The 21987-nt window shown below is 33.4% G+C and overlaps 1 protein-coding gene across 14 annotated transcripts in view; it reads right to left on the minus strand.

The window, feature by feature from the left end:
* STXBP5L (syntaxin binding protein 5L) overlaps window positions 1-21987 on the minus strand; it is a 228643-nt gene that overhangs the window by 29951 nt on the left and 176705 nt on the right. For 7 of the 14 annotated variants that reach the window (XM_019729632.3, XM_019729627.3, XM_074331330.2 and 4 more), the window contains 2 exons: window positions 20008-20100; window positions 12014-12064 (listed from right to left, as the gene is read on the minus strand). The exons of 3 other annotated variants lie outside the window; for them this stretch is intronic. In XM_019729632.3, coding sequence (XP_019585191.2) covers window positions 12014-12064; window positions 20008-20100 — 144 coding nt within the window. The remainder of the gene's footprint in view (window positions 1-12013; window positions 12065-20007; window positions 20101-21987) is intronic. 4 more of the 14 variants (XM_074331359.2, XM_019729631.3, XM_074331367.2 and 1 more) reach the window with 1 other exon arrangement.

The following is a 21987-nucleotide window of genomic DNA, read 5'->3' on the forward strand; positions in this document are numbered from 1 at the left end:
CTATATTCCCACTATATAGTCTACCACTTAATGGCCATACAAAATAGGTTATAATACTGAACTCTCTTTTGAATAATTTAAATAAACACCTATTTATATAAGTTTGGGAAGTACTTCACATGCTTGGAGATTAAGATATAGAATGGAAGCATCTTACTGTGCAGTTGAGAATGGTATTTAAGAATATTGACTCAAGAGCTAGACTGCCTGGGCTCAAATCCAAATTCTACCACTTAATAGTTTTAGGAATTACTGAAGTTTTCACACTTTAGTTTCCTCTTCTGTAAATTGGGAATATTATCCGCCACATGGAGTTTCTGTAATAATACATGTCACAAACCAGAACATTTTCTGGTATATGGTAAACTATGAACAAAAGTTATTGTCATTCCATTCCAGGGTATTAAAATTGTGCACATCTAAGAAAAACAGTACTGTTTATTTAGAGCTTATGCATTTAGCTGTTTTGATACAACTTGAAAACTTGTAAGTAACTGCACAAAAATGTCTTATTTTTCTTAATGCTAAAAAATATTTGAAATATCATCTCATAGTGTAATATTCAGAATGCATTTTAAATGTTCTTTAGTCATTCAAAAGACAATAGAATTAAATGGAGAATTCAATGTTTAATATCCATGTTGGACATAGGGAACTGGCACTCAGTGTCCAATCCATTATAGCCTTTATGTATTGTAGAGTTTGAAAACTTGTAATTGTACATTTCCTAGATTCCCTTGCCACTTGTGCAAAGAGAATTAGGTTTCACTATTTAAATGCACTAGTGTATTTTACTGTTGTTTAAAATGAGAGTTAACATTTATTGAGTACTTCAATGTCAGGTGTTTTATACACATTACTCATTTAATCTTCACATCAACTCTGCAAGGTAGGTGCTTGATAGTTCTGATTTTGCAGATAAGGAAACTGAAGCTCAGGAAAAGGATTCAGAAAATCATTCAATATTACATAAGTAGTATTCATGGAGGCAGGATTTTAATCCAGATTTTTCTCATTAAGTGTCTGACTGCTTTAAAACTGGGCCACAGGTTCATGTAAAATATTGATAGGGTTTAGGAGTGGCTTGTGTGACGGTGATGCACATTGAGATCCAGCCCTTTCGGGCCAGTTATCTTCCATACTAACATAGTAGATCTCAGAAATCCCAGATTTCCCAGGTGGAAAGGCAGAAATATCCCATGATGAGTTAGCCATGGGGAAGCTGAAATCAAGAGCTCTACTCCTCTTTCACTATCAAATATCATCTCATGAATAGGGAGAACACTGAGGGCAACAGCTGGCACTAAGGACGTAGAGTGAATTAGAAAATGGTGACACTTTGTGGGTACAAATTGCAAAAATAAGCCCTGTTCTGGGAACATCAGGACATGTTGCCCCTTCCTCAGATGTGATGCCTGTTCTACGGCTGCTTGTCCAGAGGAATGTGGGATGAATTCACAGCCTTCTTAGCCGGGTACAACAGTATATGGCAGATCCCAAGAGTAGTAAAATTTGTTCATTTAGCCAGGACCCCTTGCACTTACTAAGCCAAAACCCCTGCCGAGCTATTACCATTTCTTGGTGGCTGTTTCATGTGAATATTGTTTCATTTCAGCTCATAATAGGGCAGTATCAATTATTAGATTACTCAATATGCTAGTCTCCCTTCCTTCATTCCCCATCCACTGTAGTGACCAAATTTTCCTCAGGTTCTCATGTTGGAGTCCTGAGGTCCAGGTGATATTACCGTACAAAGGCAGCCCAGAGTTTGGGGCCATATATTTGTTTTCAATAGGGCTGATTAACTTAAAGGATTTATGTTTGTACTTAAATCTTTAAAATACGTGGAATTAAATTTGCTTTCTTTAAAACTTATTTTTCTTTACCATGCTAAATATTCTAGATATGAGAATTGATACAAAACGCTTAGAAATTTGGTCATAGCCAAGAGATATTCATTCTGGAAATTTATGATAAAGAATGCTAAATATAAAAGAAAAACTAAAACCTCTATTGATAAAATTACTCACTGTTGTTTTAGTTATTATAGATAAAAATTGGAAACCAGCTACCCTTTAAAGCTGAGCATAAAATTGTAGGTAAATTGTGGTATATAATCACATAGCAGTATTATAACCTTTAAACGTGTTTCTGAAATGCTTGTTGAAACATAAAATATCTATGATATTATGTGTTTTGGTTAGCTCTTGTTGCATAGAAAAACCACTCTAAATGTTAATCATGTAAAATAATAATCATTTGATTATATTCACAGATTCTGTGGGCCATGATTTAGGCAGGCTAAGGTAAGGTGGGTATACTATATCTATGAGGCCTTGGGCCTTATTTTGGAATGCATGAATGGCTGGGGGCTTGGAATCCTCTGGAGGCTTCTTTACTCACATGCCTGAGCTAGAATGATGCAAAGGCGGAGTTCAGTTGGGGCTCTCAATGGCAGCTTCTTCATACACTTCCTCATAGTATGATGATCTATTTTACATAGTGGCTCAGGGCTTGAAAAAGCCTGGCAGTTAATTTGAAAATCAGATGGAAACCATATTTCTGCTGCTTTGGTGTTATTGCAATGGACACTCTGTCAAGAGGCAGTTGTAGTAGATTCCTGATCTTAAAACAATACGCTCTTCAGTTCAACAATTGATGGCAGTGGTCTTCTGATTCCTTGTTTCTAATAGTAGCAAAGTTATCTGCCCTTCTGATCTGCCTGTTTGGTGGCATTATTCTGAAAGTCATACCTATAGGTAAAGCTTAGAGTTTACTCCTCCAATCTTTCAGTGGTTTGATAAGCACCTACCATGTTTTGCCGAAAATAAGACCGCGTCTTATATTAATTCTTGCTCCAAAAGACATATTAGGGCTTATATTCAGGGGATGTCATCCTGAAAAATCATGCTAGGGCTGATTTTCTGGTTAGGTCTTATTTTTGGGGAAACACGGTAGTTTCTTGCATTAAATCATTACTGCATAACATAACTAGAATGGTTTCTGTTCCTCTAACTGCTCCCTGATTACAATGGTTCTTTAGCCCCGGTGTGGAGCTCTATGCCATGTAGAGAAAATACAACACAGTAAGAAACTCAGTCTTAAAACAATAAGTAGATTAAAGCAAAAGGGAAATGGTTATTCTTTAATTTACAGAAAGATTCCCAAATGTTAAACACTTACAAGCTGCTTTAAATTAGCTGATTCTCTTGTGCCTTTAAACAGAGATTTGATTTAGTGTATTTATTGTATAAATTAAGGTACAATAATGATTTACTGAAAAATGGCTTATTGAATACAATTGAAATTATTTTTAACATAGTCCTTGCCAAAACTTTATAGAAGAATATAAATGAAGATTTAATACTTCATAAACTAGTTTTATTAAACTTTTTAATACAGCATACAACTCTAGAAAGTGAAAAATAGTAGTATGTAGACACAGATGCATAGATGTAGGCATAGATGCCATAGAGGGTGATTCTATGGTGAAATAAATGTTTAACATAATTTTAAGTCAAAATAAGCAATGGATTGTAAAAACTAAAAATAAATAAAACAAAGACTGCATTTAACAATATAAAATACAGCTGATATCAAACAATTGATTAAAATGTTTGAAAACCCACATTACTTTACCTTTGCTTACTTTCATCATTAACAGGTAACTTTTCTCTTCCTCTCTCCCTTCTTAATCATTGGTTATATAACCCTACTTGGAGGACAAGTTGGTTTGTTTATTGATTTAATGTTGGTTGTTTGCTTGATTAGTTTGTTTAAATAGGAAAAGAATTTATTAGAGGATATTAGGCAGCTCAAAATCTCAGGGAGAACATGAGAGGTATACTCAGAAGCTTTGCCGCCAGAAACAACGTCCAACCACACTGGAGTTGAGTTCTGTTAAGACACCACTCTGCCAGTGGTTCAGCCCTGATGATGCTGGGGCCTAAACGCTAGGAGCTATGATACTGCTCATTTGGTACAGCAGGACATCTCACCAAAACGGGTTTGCATAATTTTTAATTTGTATTTATTTCAGCATGTTTGACTATCAAACAAGAAATAGTCTAAATACACTAATTAAAAGACACATTATCAGAGTGGTTCAAAAAACAAGACACAACTATATGTTGTCCATAAGAAACCCAATTTAAGTATAAATTCATATGTAAATTAAAAGTAAAGGAATGGAAAAAGATATACCATGCTAACATTAGTCAAAAGATATATATTTCCATATCTTGCTTCAGGATAGTGGGGTACATGGTAAGGTCAGTGAATCCCATAAGTATTTGCTCACTGCCACACTTCATTTGCTGTGAAATGAGTTCCTTGATGAAAAAAAAGGTTTGTGGAATATCATGATGATGAATGGGCATTCTGTAAGTCCATGAATGGTAGTTTTGGCAGAAGCATTCCATGCAGGGAAGGCAGATCCATATCCAGAATAAGTGTCTATTCCAGTAAGAACAACACAAGATAAAAGTGGTCCAATGTAATCACCCTGCCACCAGGTAACTGGCTAATTACCAGGGGAATGGTTCCACACTGGAGACAGTGCTGATTTCTGCTGCTGTCACATCGGGCACTCAGCAGTGGTTGTAACCAGGTCACCCTTGGTGAGTGGAAGTCCATGTTGCTGAGTCCATGCATAACCTCCATCCCTGTCACCATGGCTACTTTGTTCATGAGCCCATTATGTGATGATAGGGGCTGGTAAAGAAGCTAATTGGTATCCACTGAATGGGTCATTCTATCCGCTTTATTGTTAAAATTCTCCTCTGTTGAGGTCACCCTTTGGTGAGCACTCACATAGGACAAAAACTTGACTGTCCTGTATACTAGCAATGGAACTTGAAGTTAAAAACAATAACATTTACATTAGCACCCTCAAAAATGAAATACTTAGGTATAAATCTAAAAAGTATTACAAAATTTAGATGAGGAAACTATAAAACTAAAAAACAAAAAAATAAAAATAAAAAAACCTTTTATTTACTGATGAAAGAAACTGAAGAACAAATAAATGGAGAAATATTCCATGTTCTTGGATAGAATTAAATATTGTCAAGATGTCAGTTCTTCCCAACTTGATCTATAGATTCAGCATAATCCCATCAAAATTACTTTGTGGATATTGACAAACTGATTCTAAAGTTTATATAGAGAGACAAAAGACCCAGAATAACCAACACAATATTGGAGAAGAAGAACAAAGTCAGAGGACTGATGCTACCCAACTTCAAGACTTAATATAAAGCTAAGGTAATAAAGAGAATGTGGTATTAGTGAAGAAACCAACAAATAGATCAATAGGACAGAATGGAGAGTCCAGAAATAGATCCACACAAATATAGTAAACTGATCTTTGACAAAAGAGCAAAGGCAATATAGTGGAGCCAAGATAGTCTTTTCAATAACTGGACATTCCAAGCAAAAAATAAATCTAGACACAGACCTTATACCCTTCATAAAAATTAACTCAAAATGGGTCATAGCCCTAAATGTAAAATGCAAAACTAAAAAACAACTAGAAGAGAACAGGAGAAAATCTAGATGATCTTGAGTTCGGTGATGACATTTTAGATACAACACCATAGGTATGATTTATGAAAGAAAATTGTTGAGTTGGACTTCATTAAAATTAAAAACTTCTGCTCTGTGAAAGACACTATCAAAAGAGTGAGAATACAAGCCACAGAATGGGAGAAAATACTTGCAAATGATATATTTGATAGAGGACTATTACTCAAAACACATAAAGAACTCTAAAACTCAACAATAAGGAAACAACGTGATTAAAAAATGGGCAAAAGATCTGAACACATACTAAGCCACGGAAGATAGACACATGGCAAACGTACAATTTACAGAGCTTACTTAGTTTTTATCAGTTTTATTTGTGTTTGTACGTGTAGTTCTATGTAATTCTGTCACATGTATAGATTCGGGTAGCTATCACTACAATCAAGATTCAGAGCTGCTCCATCACTGCAAAGATCTGTGTTACTCCTTTATAGACACACTACTCCTTCCCTCACAAACCCCTAACTTTTGGCAAACATCAATCAACTCTCCATATCTATAATTTTGTTATTTCAAGATTGCTAAATAAATGGATTCATATAGTAATTAACATTTTAAGATCAGGTTTTTTGTTTTTTTTTTCATTCACAATTCTTTTGAGGCCCATACATGTTGTGTATATCAATAGTTCTTTTTATCACTGAATAATATTCCTTACTATAATGTATCACAGTTTGTTAAACCATTCATCTATTGAAGGACCTTTGGGTTGTTTCTAGTTTTTGGCTGTTATAATTAAAGCTGTTGTGAACTCTTTGTACAGATTTTTCAGTGAAGATAATTTTTTATTTTCTAGAATCTAACATACCCAGGAGTGGGATTGTTAGATAATATAATAGTTGTTTTAACTTTATAAGTAAATGCCAAGTAAATCTGTTTTCTATAGTAGTTGTACCATTTTGCACTTCCATCAGCAAAAGATGAGAGTTCCAGTTGACCTGTTATCCTTACCATACCTAATTTTGCCAGTATTTTTAATTTTAGCTATTCCAATGGGTATTTAGTGGTATTCTATTGCTTTAATTTGCATTCCTCTGGTGGCTAATGATGTTGAATATCTTTTCATGTGCTTATTTTCCATCTGCATATCCTCTTTGGTAAAGAGTCTGTTGAAGTAGCTTTCTATTTTGTGAAACAAATGTTTTATTTTGGAATAATTTTAGATTTAGAGGAAAGTTGCAAAGATAACCTAAATTTCCTACATTCTCCATTTCCAGTTACTATCAACTAAACTCCAGACTTTATTTGTATTTGATAATTTTTAATGTTTTTCTACATTTTTATCGAGGTTAAATTCACATAATATTAACCATTTTCAAATGTACAATTCAGTGAAATTCAGTACATTCACAATGTTGTGCAACTATGACCAACACTGTTAGTTCCAAAACATTTTCCTCACCACAAAAAATAGCACTGACCCATTAAGCACTCACTGCCTATTCTTCTTTTCGCTTCCATTGGTGGCCATCAATATGCTTTCTGCTTCTAGAGACTTACCTATTCTGGGTATTTCATGTAAATGAATCATATAATGTGTGGCCTTTCATGTCTGGCTTCTTTTACTCCATATAATATCTTTGAGGTTTATTTATGTTGTAGCATGTGTCAGTACTTCCTTTTATTAAGACATATTTTTAAATTGTAAAATACATATAAAATTTACCATCATAGCCATTTACAGCTATAAAGTGTGTGTATATGTGTGTGTGTGTAAACACACAAGTCAGAGGATAAAGGGGAGCGCTGTGGAGGGAAGTGCCCATTGTGGGAAAGTACATACCAGGAAGAGGGAAAGAGGAAGGAAGAGAGGGAAGGAAGAGAAGGGGAGAGAAAAGGAGAGCAGAAATTGAAAAAGACACAGAGAGATAAAGCTTGGGATGAAAAATGAAAGTGAGGGGGGAAAAGGAGAGAAGGAGAAAGAAGGTGGGGGAATGGAACTGGAGAGGTAAAGAGAAATAGAGGGAAGGGAAGTGTTCTTATTTCTCTATATGGCTTCAAGTTACTGTCTAGTGTTCTTTCATGTCAGCCTGCAGAACTCCTTTTAGTATTTCTTGTAGGGAGGATCTACCAGTGATCAACTCTCTTTGCTTTTGTGTATCTGGGAATGTCTTCATTTCTCTTTCATTTTTGAAGGAAAGTTTTGCCGGATATAGAATTCTTTGTTAACAGTTTTTCTTTTCTTTCAGCACTTTAATGTCATACCACTACCTTCTGGCCTCTGATGTGGAATTGGCCATAAATACTATTCAGTATCCCTACGTATGACAAGTCACTTCTTTCTCACTGCTTTTAAGATCCTCTCTTTGTAAAGTTTGATTGTAATGTGTCCCAGGGTGTGTGTCTACATTTTTCATATGTGAAGTTCATTGAATTTCTTGGATGTGTAGAGTCACATTTTCCCTCAAGTTTGGGAAGTTTTCAGCCATTATTTCTTCAAATATTCTTTCTTCCCCTTTGTCTCTTTCTCTTCTCCTTCTGGTACTCTCCTGATATGTTGGTGCACTCATAATATGGTGTCTCACAGTCTCTTAGCTTCTGTTCATTTTCTTTTTGGTCTTCTGAGTCAATAATTTTACTTGTACTATTTCCAAGTTCACCAATTTATTCTGCCTGCTCAAAGCTGCTGTTGAACCTCTCTGTTGAATTTTTCATTTTAGTTACTACAATTTTTACTCCATTATAACTACTGTAATTTTAGCTCCAGATTTTCTACTTGGTTTCTTTTTATAATTCCTATTTCTTTATTGATAGTCCCTACTTGTTCATTCATTATTATCTTTTTCATTTGTTTTTTCATTTGTGCTTGTTTTAGCTTCATAATTTCTTGATCTTTTTAAGAATTAAAGTTATTTTTTCATCACTCTCTTTGAATATCCTAAAAAGTCTTATTTTACAGTCTTCGTTATTTTAAAAAATTTTCATCTGGAATGAATTGTTGTCATAGTTAATTTTTTGTTGTCTTTCTTAGCATTATATTTCTTTATGCAGTCTGCAATTTTTTCCCTAACTTCCTTTCTTTGTTCTGTAGTTTGGGTAAATAGTTTTGTAGTTGTTAACTATTTTCTAGATCCCTAGACTATAATTTTCAGAGTTCTTGATCCATGATATTAGTGGAGATACCAAAAAAAAAAAAATGTCTAGCTATTGACCCAGTAAGTCGAAAACCAGGCCTAAGAGTTGTTTCAGGGTTTAAAATCTACCAGATAATAGGGTTGTTTTGTTTTCTATTTTTTATTAATTTCTTATGTTAATTTGTGATTAAAGAATATGGTTTATAATATTCTACTTTTAAGTATTGACATTTCCTTTGTGGATTCAATATAAGTTTAAATTTAAGTTTAATATAAGTATAATTTTTTCTATGAGCACTTGAAAATAATATACTTTCAAGGTACAAAGTCAAGATGTATTAAATAATTTTTCATGTAAATTATGTTTCTTTGTTCCTCTGGTTTTTCTCTTTTGTCTTCTTGAGTTGTCATTAGTTATGTTAAAATCTCTCACTATTATTGCATTTCTCTTTATTTCTTATTGTTATATTTCTATAGTTTTGACATACAATTGTTAATCCTACATTTGGTTTGTAAAACAGTGTCATTGTGGATAGTACATTTCATCATTGTAAATATAAGCACTTTTCTAATGTAGTGTATTTGTTCCTTGAACTCAACTTTGATATTAACATCATAACTCCTGTTTTAGTTTTTCTAGTAGTTGCCTAATATGTCCTACTACTAATCTTTGAATCACTGCTTTAGATGTTTGTCTTGTTGGATTTTGTCTGTTATATGCTGAAAGCCTTTTTCTTATAAAAAAGTGAATTACCTTACTTACATCTGGTGACAATAGGTACATCTGGCAATTACTTCATAAAATGCTAACTACCTAAAGGTTCTAACTGCCTAAGTGTCAATTTATGTGGTCTTTACTGCTATTACTATTATTTTATTATTACTGTTATACTACTCCATTAAAGGCTATTGTAACAAAGAAGTTACATTAGTATCCAATGCTCGTCAACACATTGTTATTTTTCCTTTGACTTTAGTGAACAGCTCATATACACAGTCACTAATACCTTTATACAGATGAATGTTATCTGTTATTTTGGGCTTGAGAACCACCCTTACACTGCAGCCCTACATTTCTAATTGCTCACTGAATGGTTAACATGGATGTCCCTATAGCAACTCAAACTCAATGATTTTTGTCCCTATAGCAACTCAAAAATGATTTTTTTCAAACTCATTTTCCTTTCCTCCCAAACCAGCTATTCTCCATGAGAGCTATTCTAAACACTCTGTAGTCATCCTTGACTCATCCTATTTCGTATGCCTTACCAGCCCTCTTCCCCCACTGTTTCCAATCCCATCAGTTATAAAAGTCTTCCTTGGTAATTCCCTCTGTCCTGTATACTTTCATTGTTGTTATGCTACTTGAGGCCCTCATCTGGCCCCCTGCAATAGCTTCTTAAACATCTTCCTCTTTCACTAATGAATTATACACTAGTAGAAAACATCTTACAAGCAACCCAGGGTACATTTTACACCAAGGTTTTACATTGGAAGAATTTACATACATACATATATTTATCCTCTGTCAGAAGCATTATGATTTTTTTTCCTGGAAATTTGTGGGAAACAAGTTTTAAAAATGAAATTACATTAATTACATATTTAGAAATACAGATTTAATAAAATTTCATTGTGAATCCTTTTAGGTGCAAAAAATCCTTTAGTAAAGTGACAAGCACTTGACTATTTTATCGTTTATATATGAGTTTTCATAATTCATTTTTACTTAAGGTGTGCATGAAAATAGTGAGAATGAAGCAACTGAGAGGGAGATAATTGGAGACTTTAGAGATTGATATTTATAGAAATTGTTTAATATGTTTATTAATAGCAACCATGCCTAACTGACCTCCATATTAGAATTTTAACCTAGAGATTTCTTTGCTACTTCTAATACATATAGAAGTGGGCTGGAAATCTTTTTTATTTTTCCTTTTCAACATTCTAGGGAAAATATTAAAATAGTGGAAGTTATGAGTATAAATATCAGAATGCATATTTTTCTAGATAAAAGTGTTATTTTTTAAATAGTCTTCATTTGACATTTATCACAGTGCATCCTACACAAAATGATATAAAGTGTTACAAGATTATAAGCTTTGCAATGATATATATTTGGTTTAAATTCAGTTTTGCTACTAGTTGTGTGACTTTAGGCCAATTTGAATTTTTCATAGCCTTATTTTTTTTAATTTGTAAAGTGGGAACAATATCACCTACCTTATCTCAGATGATATGTACAAATCATATAGTATAGCATCTGACACATAGTAGGAGGTCACTAAATGGAACTGTAATGTTGACTCTTCCTTTGACGTCAATTACACTTCATAATTAACTTCAAAATTTCTTTATTGAACTAATGATAATATTGAACTAACGATAATAAGTAATGATAGTTTACTATGTCAGTGCTTTGCATTTAAAAATACTATAACTATCTAATCAAATTCATATAAGATCATATGTAATTTTCAATGTAATAAACTATTTATCTAACAGTTATTTAACTGAGATACAATAAAATGAGGTATGTGAATATGCTCCATAAACTTTAGGTACCATATTCTGTGATCTAGTTTCAAATCTTAAATCTACAGTTTATTAACAACATATATGAAATAGCTTTGTAAACTCTACAGAATAATGCAAAGACTAATTATTACATTTTTTGTTATTTTAATCATGATGTTTTTAGGATTGAATGGCTTTAAGTCAGAATAAAGGTAATTCAATTACATTTCAAAAAAGAAAAACCATGCTGGTACAAGCAGATAAAAGTTTTGAAACAAAAATTTATGAAGGCCTATTTAATGAAGCCTTATTTATTTCAGGGTTAGAATCATGTTAAGACTGTGACTACCATAAAAAATAAACTAAAAGTAAATCAAAATTTTTATAACTTCCCTAGAATTAAAAAAATGCCCAAAGCTCCATTTTTTTATATATCAGACTTTTTTGTTGTTAAATAGCATTAATTCTAAATGATACTAAGATAAAAAATAGGGAAAATAATTCCAGAAAAAATGATCCTTATTTACATGATAACAGTCACAAAGGGCCCATATGAGTAACTATTCAATGTTTAAAAACATTTTCATGACAAAAAGCAAACAAAACATTATATACCTTGGTGTGTAATGATTTATAAAACATAATTTTGTAAAATGATTGTTAACAAACAAAATGTTGAATGCTGCCAACAGAACTGTATGGTGATTTTTAGAAAGGCTTTTTGGAAAGACATCAAACACTGTGATCTAGGAAACTTGTGTTATTCATGGACTGGTAAAATGTTCAGCCAAATGAATGTAAGAAAACTTAAAATTGTTGGCTTTTGCCTACCGTACCAAGATCAGCCTTAAGATCTGTTGGCAGACTTAACTTTCTTGATCCTTTAACTGAAACAACAGAAAAAGGAAAAAGGCAGTTGTTAATTATATAAAATTAAAGAGGAGTGTGGGGGAACAGTATGTCTTACAATATAATTATTAAAATCCTGATGAACATTACATTTAATGAGCATGTATGGAAGCAGAAATATAGTTCAATGTTAGTTCACTGCCAGCAGTAAATATTTAATATGCAAACAAACTCAGTAGTAAATATTTAATATGCAAACAAACATGAGCAAAGTAATTGTTCTTGCAGTAAATATTTAAGTGTATCTTTGCATAGTTTTTTTCTCATGTGGTATAGGGAGTGATTTCTTATTTAATTTGGAAAGAACCAAAAATCAATTTTAGATAAATCTAATAGGTAAAGAAGTATTGCAATGTATTAGGTCATATTATAAATACCAATAATAAGGGTAAAAACTGGTGAACTTTGTCAACATTTTTTGAAATAGAGAAAATTCTATTATAGATTTATACAATGTAGTCAAGGAAACTTTGCCATGCCTATCACAGATGAAATGATCACTATTGAACACTACAATATTAAATTCAGTAGATAAGAAAATTTGAAAATACAAAATATGTGAAAATGAATTTAATTATATTATAATAAATCAAGCTATCAGAAAATGTTTGAATAAACCAAGAAAACTCCTGCAATTTATTGAAAAATATTCCTCATTATTAATCTGTTAATAAAAATTTTACATTGGGCAGCTTATAAAATATTTAACTGGAATGCATGTTATCATTGCAAGAAATGCATTAGGGGATATCATGTTAGAAATCTTTTCTGTCAATTACTACTTTAAGACTCAAATTGATACCACCAATTAATTTATACTTTCTAAAGACTAATTTTTTACAACTAAGCAAGTAATTTAAAAATAAAGAGCCAGATGATGTAGTAGAAAGAATACTCAATTTAAAAATCAGAAAACAATAAGTCAGAAAGAGAAAGACAAATACCATATGATCTCACTTATATGCGGAATCTAAAGAAAAGAATAAGTGAATGAACTAATCAGAGACAGTTTTGGAAACATGGAGGAAAAACAGAGGGTTGCTAGAGGGGCGGGGGGGTGGGGATAAGGGGAAGGTGAGAGGTTTTGAAAAATAGTCAGTAACCACAAGATGGTCATGGGGGTTTGAAAATTAATTTGGGGAACGTACAGAGGGATAGTGGATGGGGGGAGGGGGGTTCACACAGTGGGAGGGATATAAATGATAAACGTCTAAGTTTTGCTTTGTCTTGTGCACCTGAAACTAATAAAAAAAAAAAAATCAGAAAACATGGCTCACAAATTTCTGAATTGTTACCCCCTAGATATATAGCTTTGAAAAAAATTCCTCTATCAATTTGCAGCTTAGTCTTATCTGTCAATTAACATTCTTGGTACTATCTCTAATATTTCAAATGGAATATGTTTATAATACATTTTATAATACATTTTATAAAACCCAAATATAATATAAACTTAAATGTAATTTTTGTGTGTCAATAAACTATTACTCATATTTTGTTTTTTCCATAACGATTAAAAAATTAAAAACCCATTCTTAATTCACAAGTCATACCAAAATAGGTGGCAAGCTGGATTAGGCTGCGGGCTGTAGTTTGCTGAATACAATATGCTATGTTAAACTACTTATAAACAGAAACTAAGCATTATCATTCCAATAAAAACAATAGCAGCAGATAGTTATCTCTGAAAGACATTGAGAAATAACTCTATTAAGATTAAAGGGAAATCAAGAAATCAAATTGTAGTAATTTGGGTTTAGAATTAGCAACACAAACAAAAAGATGTTATTTATATCAAAATATGGCAAACTATACAAATATACATAATAATTATACGTTAGAAGAGGTTGCAAATAAAATGTATTTTAAAAATTGATTCATAATTCTGATGGACTGAGGAAGTGGGGTATTGACTATTTAAAATAGTCTTTCATTTAATTTTTTAAAAGGAAACTAATTCTTTATGATGTAAAGATTTGTTTTAGAATTTATCTTTTAATTGTTTCTATTTTGTTTTTAAATAGGGTACTTCAATATCTCTACATGGTATTATTTCAAAAATGAATTACAAAGATGCTTTTACAAAGAGGGCAACCAGCCCCTCCCCATTGGCAATAAGCCCAGAAGCGTGCAGTGGGTCAGTGACCACAGTATCAGATGCCCTCCCACTTCCCACTATTTGAAAGGAGAATTCACCTCCCATAGTCGAGTATCTAACTTACTATAGTTTTCAAAACTACTCCACTTTGGGGGATCCCTCCTCCACTTTACCACCTACCTCTGTGGCTTCCTGTACACTATTTCCTACCTGAAAATTGGGACCCTCTCACAAACACCATCCTCAATTGTGTAACTGAGGGAGGGAAAGGGGATAATTAAATTGTGGGATCAATGAGGGAACTTTAATAACAATGTGAATAACAGTCCTGTGTTACTTAGGTACAGAATGATCATCCTTTTCCCTTGTCCAAATAGTAAACTCCTACTTGTCCTTCAGGACAGCTAAACAATCACTTCCTTTCTGAAGGCAGCCTCAAACTTACGGCTTCATTTGGTGCTATTACCTTAACGTTCATAGCACCTTGTGCATATCTCCCTTATAATACTTAACATATTTTATTATACTTGCTTTTTAAACTCTGTCTACTACCCACTAACATCCTGAAACTTAGAGTTCTCCAAAGGGATTGTATTACCAATACTTAATTAAGTATTGGCATAGAGTACACTGTTTCCTCAATGAATGTTGAAAAAAAAAACACCACAGTAAAATCAGACGGTAGAAGTGAAGGGTTACCCTGAACGGGGCTAAGCAGACTGAGAAAGTATGTTCAAATGTTAGAGGAATATGTTCCACATTAACATTTGAGAAATTTAGGTTGGAAGATGCATGAGGCAAGAGGGAGTTAAGAGGCAAGTAGTCTTGGAAAATATAGAATGAAACAATACATATTAACCTTTGCAATGTGCCCCTGGGAATGCAGCTCTCTGAACTTCTTCATTTTTACCATTATCTAAGCTAAAGCACATGTACCACTATCGTGTCATATTGTTAGCCAAAGGGGAGAAAATGGGAAACAGTGACTTCTCACTACACACTGGCTTAGTGCACTGTGCAGAGAAGAAAGATGCAGAGTCCTGGCTCAACGGAATCTTAGAGGTCATCTAGTCAAATATCCTCTCGATGCAGGTATTTCCCCTACGACATTCTTGACATCCTACCTGTTTGAATAATACCACAATAGAAATCTTCAAAGGCATTTAAAATAATCCAATTTTTGGTTTGATATAATTGCTACAGTATTTCCTTCCTTTGAGCTCAAACTACTTTCTTTTATCATTTACCAATTTGCCCCTGTTCTAACCTTTGGAGCAATAGGAGTACCTGATTCACATTCTCACATGCCAGAATGTAAAGTACCTAAAGAGACTTAGGGGCCCACCTCTAGCTCTTCTCAGTAGATTAGCAGAAATTTGTAATTTAAGAAGTGTTGTAGATGATAGAAGGAAAACTGGCTCTGGGTGGTGAACAAATAATGCAATATACAGATGATGTATTACAGAATTACACACTTGAAACCTATATAATTTTACTAACCAATGTCACTCCAATACATTTAAAAAACATTTTTTAAAAAAGCGTTACAGGTAATACCGATACCAAGAGGTTGGCAGATCACATTTTGAGAAATACAGTTTTTGTTTAAAAACATGTTTTGTGGTTTTATGAACATTAACCAACCTATGGGACTTATACTTAGGACACTTCCACAAAAACTACTTCCTGAGTTGCATCTCAGGTTTTCCATACAAGAGATGCTATGTTGTCCTTAGTTGTTAAATTAGCTATAGATACAGACATAGATATCACTTTGCTGAGCTTCTTAAGGTGATTCTGATTAGTTATACATATATTTAACAGGTACTTCTTTGAATAATTAAAATAATTTTTCATCATATCTATCTTTAATCTTATATTTTCTAATGAGGAATAGAAGGTGGCAATTACAACGATAGTAATGTCCCCATTAGAAGAGGCTAGATGTCTTTTTTCCCCCTTTGTAAAGCTCCATAAAGTCTTTTGCTTTTCATCAAAGCAAGTTTCCTGGTATTTGAGGAAGTGAAGCCCAGTGATCAAGAATACGAGTAAGCGGGATTCAAATCATAACTCGACTATTTGCCAGCTGAGGGACCCTGGATTAGTAGTTACTTAATTTCAGGAAGATTATGTTTCTCTTCCTCTGTAAAGCGAGGGATAATAATAGTCCCTACTTCATAGGGATTTTTGTCAGCATTAACTAAGGGAATACGTGTAAAGCACTTAACATGGTGTGGTATATAACAACCATCAAATATTAGCTATTACTTTCATTATTAAACTTGGCAAGAAAAGATCGTCATTCTATGGTATTCTATACCAGAAATGACTTATCTGGCAACATGTCCTACTTAAAATATAGTGTGAAGGAATAAACACAGCACACTTGATAAGGCCTCCAATTGTATATAGTACTATTATTTCTTTGCTCTACACAATAGTACTTCCTAAGTGGCCACTGTATTTTTTCAAGAATGACAGCGTCACACACTTGATTCATAGCGGGCTTATTCTCTATAAATGTCTCTAAGTCACATTGTGCACCCTCAGATAGAATAATATCTTTAATCCTTCACATCTTGAAAAACTGCCGGTCTTAGCTAACAGACAGTAACACAGCAAACAGCACCATATGTAATCCAGCTGTGGGCAGGGAACAGAGCTGCAGCGAGTGTTTGATTTCTTAGGATTCTAGTCCATTAGATTCTGGGCAAATTGTCTGGAAATTCTTGTTACTTTAACATTTCATGGCATATATTTTTGAAAGTAAAAATAATATTAAAACAAAGGAAAAATAATTCATAACTACATTAAAAAAGTGAATTTTATTCTATATAAATATATCTCAATAAATCTCAGTTTAAAAGAAGAAAAAAATTCAAAGGAAAGCATCCCCACAGACAGGGTTAATCACTTACCTAATTAACATCTATCACCTTCTGGTTTACCTATAAATTGTTAGGTAGGATGGCATGGGAGACCAAAGATGATGCAAATGAGTAAAAGGATTGGCTGATGGCAAAATACATATTAATATTTACTGATATATTCAGGCCTAAAGATCAGATGATGGCCAAGCCCTACAATAGCACCAGATTATAAACTTTTCCAGAGTACTCATCTCCATTTCTAGATTTTCTGCCCCCCAAACTCAGGTTCAGTTATAGGAATTAGTCTGGTGGCTTACCATAGCTTGTGCCAGAATGAGGTCATATGCTCAGTCCTGTCTTTGGTTTTTAGCCCTAAATATGACTAGAACTTCAGGCATTACAACAGGCTTTTAGCCTTGGGGGCTTCATGTATTGTTTGTATCATCTTCAATCACCTATATATTCAGATGTCCTTTTCCTAATTCATGATTTAATTCATAGTCAGTGGACAGACAGTGCAGCCTAGCTCATCAGAGGGATTTTGAATTGGCTTCACATAAGTCTTAGTCAGATCCTGGTTCCACATTTGAATCACTATTTTAGGAATAGAGTGAACTCTGAATCAGTCTGAACATGGCTACTGCTTTAATGAGAAATAATATAAAGAGTTAGGTTAGAAGTTTCTAATTCAAACTTCTGATTAGTTGATTCCTGATGAGAAACGACTGGATTGACTTTTTGGTTTCCAATGAAGGATTTCTACTTTGTTATGAATAAGCTACAACTAATACTTTAAATTTAAAATGGTCAAGGAGACCAAGTCCAGTCTCTTTAGGCCATGGATGTTCATCATTGCTTTTATACTAACTACTTGTATATATTACAGAGAGTCTATGTTCTGGACACTAGCACACAGGTAAGGTTAAGAAACTTGGCTAATGTTATAATGGTAGAAAGTGGTAGGGTAAGGTCAAATTTCTCTGACTCCAAAGCTATATACTCTTTCCACTAAGCAACACAATATTCCTGATATAGAAGATACCACCAGCGTGACCTAGATATCTTCTGTAAAATGAATAAATCTAACATTAAATTAAAATAAAAGTTGTATAGGTTAAGACATTTGTAAAGTTTATCTATTTATAGATTGACTGGCTGACATATAGTAATGAATTTCATTTTCTCTATCTTCCCTAAGCCAGAAACTGAGATAGGACAAAAACATCTGGTGTGCAGATAGGCAACATTACACACACACACACACACACACACACACACACACACACACACACACACACATTTTGGGGTCACCATGCCATTGTGGAGCCCTGAAATACCTACATGCCTCTAATTTTGTTGCCATTTTCCCTTTTTTGTTCTTCAGACGTAGCTAAGATATAGCCAGGCAAAGAGGTATCTTTATTAGAATTTGCCCAGCTTAAAAATGTTTACTGTTATGACTCTACTATTCTTGCTATCTTAAAATATGTATTATATAGCTATCTAGATGTTGTTAACGAATCAGTGATTTTTTTGTTAGTGTCGTATGAATAAGTGTTAAATAATTGTGAATCTTTATTTCTGTCCATGTCTATTGTGAATTATAAACTACTGGAGAGAACTAGGTTCTTCCACACACTTTTTAAAGTGCAAATAAGAGTAAATAATTTGGGGTCAGATGATCTTGAAGTCTGAAGAATAGGATTGGTTCAGACTAAGCCATTTTACTAAACACATTATAGAATTCTTTTTTCTTATACACATGAAAAATACCTTGTTTGCTTTGAAGTACTATACCAATGTTGATTATAATTTTTAGCAAACAAGGCTTAATAAATTCAAAATCTGGTTATAATCTGTTGATTTTATGAACTATAAAAACAAAGATATTTTCAAAACTAGTTTTTCCTGGAACTTAAATGATACACTGGTTTCTGGTGTTTCATGCAAAATATATTTCTTAAGTTCTTTTGAATTTCTTTGTTAAAACATTGTCTCTTCATGACTCAGCAGCTTCTCACTTTCTCACTGCTTGGATGTCATAATTTCAATTGCGATTATTTTTTGTTAATTCTCGTATTTTTCTCATTTTATTAATGAAAACCAGGAAAAAAGCATAGAAATACAATCAAATGTAACTAAGGTAGAATTCCAGCTCTACTTAAATACTCTGTGCTTCAGTTTTCTCCTCAGAAAAAGGCATGTTATAGGGAGGGGTGTTGTATTACACAAGAAAAAACGAAATTGTCTGGAAAATTGTTGGTTACAAACATCTGTAGGTTTCTTGGTTATTTATTTGGGGTCTAGAACATTGGCAGTTCATGTTGCTTAAAGTTGCAAGTCTGGTCACAACCATTTTGTAATGGTTTCCCAATTTAAGGAAGCTGCATAATGGGTGTTTGATTCTGATTTGGTCCCTATGAGCAGCATCAAATATTCAATGACTACATAAAATTTAGATTATAGGACTTTCCTTTTTGGACACTATTTTTGATAGAGAACATTGCCCCTTTGAGGCAATTCCTTGGTGGAGTTTCCATGACCATCATAGTTGTTTCTGATGATAGAAAATATTTAATTTTATTATGAAGAAATATGGATAATTTTACAAAACCACTCTACTTTTTGGCTCTTAAGTTTTCTCTGAATTCTCTGTTGGCCCTTCCATATTCTCTTATAGGCTTGATAAAAATTATTCAGGTCTAGAGGAGAATAACACTATCAAAATTCTATGGAACACTTCAAAAATCTTTCACAAAAGCCTTAGGAATTCCTGTTTTATATCTCATGAGGTCAGTGCCTATGGTTTTAACCATTGCTTCAGGAAATTTGTCTTCATTCACCATGTGGTTTCAGCACAACAAACAATACAGCTTTTGAGATAAACTGAAGGCTAGAAAATTGTGGAGACATGAATAACTTGTTTGTTCATAAAAGAGTTTTTCACTTTCACCTGGCAAGTGATGCACTTGATTCCTCTGTCTCACAGCTGGAATTTCATTCCTACAAAAGCCTGCTGCTGCCTCGGGAATTCTGGTAGCAAGTCCTAAAGGAAAGGAATAAAAAACTATTGGCATGTCATTTCTTAGCCAAGTGAACCAGGCATTTTTACCTTAGCGCTGAATTTCATGGTAACCATTTGGAAGGGTCTCTGTTCTATGTCTTTATCTGTGTACTCTGGTATTGCCCCAACAGAAGACTGTTTAGAGGGAAAAAGTTTTCTTCTTTGGAGGTTGTAGTAGAGTTTTAGGCACATCAATCACACAGAAGGAGCATTCAGACTAGGTGATAAGACCTAGTTGTAACCCAGATTTGAGAGCAGAGCTGGTTACTTCTTTGTTAGCATTTTGTGACATTCACCTCCATGATTTTTAATAAAGACATCTTTACTAAAAATACCTAAATATTTTTAATAAAGATAAATATTTCTATCACCCTAGCCTTAGCTTGAACTCGATAGCATAATAAGTCTATTGTATATTGTAGATAGGGAGAATCATGCGGATGGATATATAGGTAGCAGCAGGATTAGAACCTAATGCTAGGCTAGAAAAAGACGTTCATCTGAGAAAAATGATTGTTAAAGGAACAACTTCAAGGAGGACAAATTAGAAAAACACACACTTTGTGAGTAGACGTAACCCTAAAGTTGAAGGCTTGGTTAGTTTTCAACTCTTTGTCCAAAGAAAAAGGTGCTGTTTCCTTTAGGGGATTGTAGTTCTGTGCCAGGAGCTAGTAGTGGAGCTGGGACTGAATGTTAGGTCTGGCTCACCGCCTCGGGAGGCATATTTATGTAGTACAAATTGCACGACCTTACCTGGTAAGCAAAAAAGGGTTGCTCAGCTTTAAGAGAAAAGAACTAACAATTTGTAAAATTATTAGTTTAATGTTAGTTTCTGTAGTCGTAGACTGTCCGTCCGTTCCATTTGGCATGGAGTACGTTTTGTTCGTTAATTTATTCTCAAAGGATAGCATAATATTTATCTAACTGTGGATACTGAAAATTATTTTTTGAACAGCTTGGTGAATGAATCAATAATATGAAATGATTATATTATCCTGGAAGCTGAGAACATCAGCATTCTGGTTGGCTCACTGGAATTCTTTCAGCTCCCAATTCCTACTCTATTCTTTCTCATTATCCTCAAGGAAATATTGAATAGTCTGAAATAGACGTCAGTCTATTTTACTTGTAGTTTATTGGGCTAAAAGGGAATTTAAGATCCATGTAGAAAATCAGAGTTATAACATAATCACTGGCCTCTAGCTTCTATAATTCCCAACCTCTTTTACTCAGAGATATTTGTGTCAATGTTTTGTTTAAAGGGGTGAAGATCTGAGACCCCAAAATAGGTGAAGTAACTACTGAAAAAAAATATTTAAAAAAGTTTCACAGAGCCACGTTTCTCTAGTGGTCCAGAGACCAGAAGCATTAGCATCACCTGGGAACTTGCTAGAAATGCAGACTCTCAGGCGCCACTCTAGACTTACTGAATTAGAATTTCTCTGGCACTCACCAATCTGTGTTTTAACAAACGCTTCATGTGATTCTGATATAGGCTTAAGTTTAAGAACCACTGCACTAAGAAAAAAAAAGAGAAGGCAAGAATAGCATTGGATCTTAAATGCTATATATGCATGAAAAGGGGACATGTAACCAGATACAAATATAATAATTGCCATTATTAGTCAGACCTAATGAACTGTTTCTAAGCATATAAGTAAAGAAGACTTGTTAGGAGGCATGGCTGCTTTTCTCATTTTTTCAAAAGTTAGAATATATTACAAATATTCTAGTTTCCTTTAATTATATATATTAATCCTGTCATTCAAAAATTATCTAAACATTTTAATTGTTTATATTTTCATTCTTTTCTACTTCAAGAGATAAGATTCATGAGTTTTGTAAACTACTGTTACAATCTTAAATTTG

The sequence above is a fragment of the Rhinolophus sinicus genome, chromosome 17, assembly GCF_057876585.1.
Source record: "Rhinolophus sinicus isolate RSI-liver-muscle chromosome 17, RSI-T2T, whole genome shotgun sequence".
In the NCBI taxonomy this organism is placed as follows: Eukaryota; Metazoa; Chordata; class Mammalia; order Chiroptera; family Rhinolophidae; genus Rhinolophus; species Rhinolophus sinicus.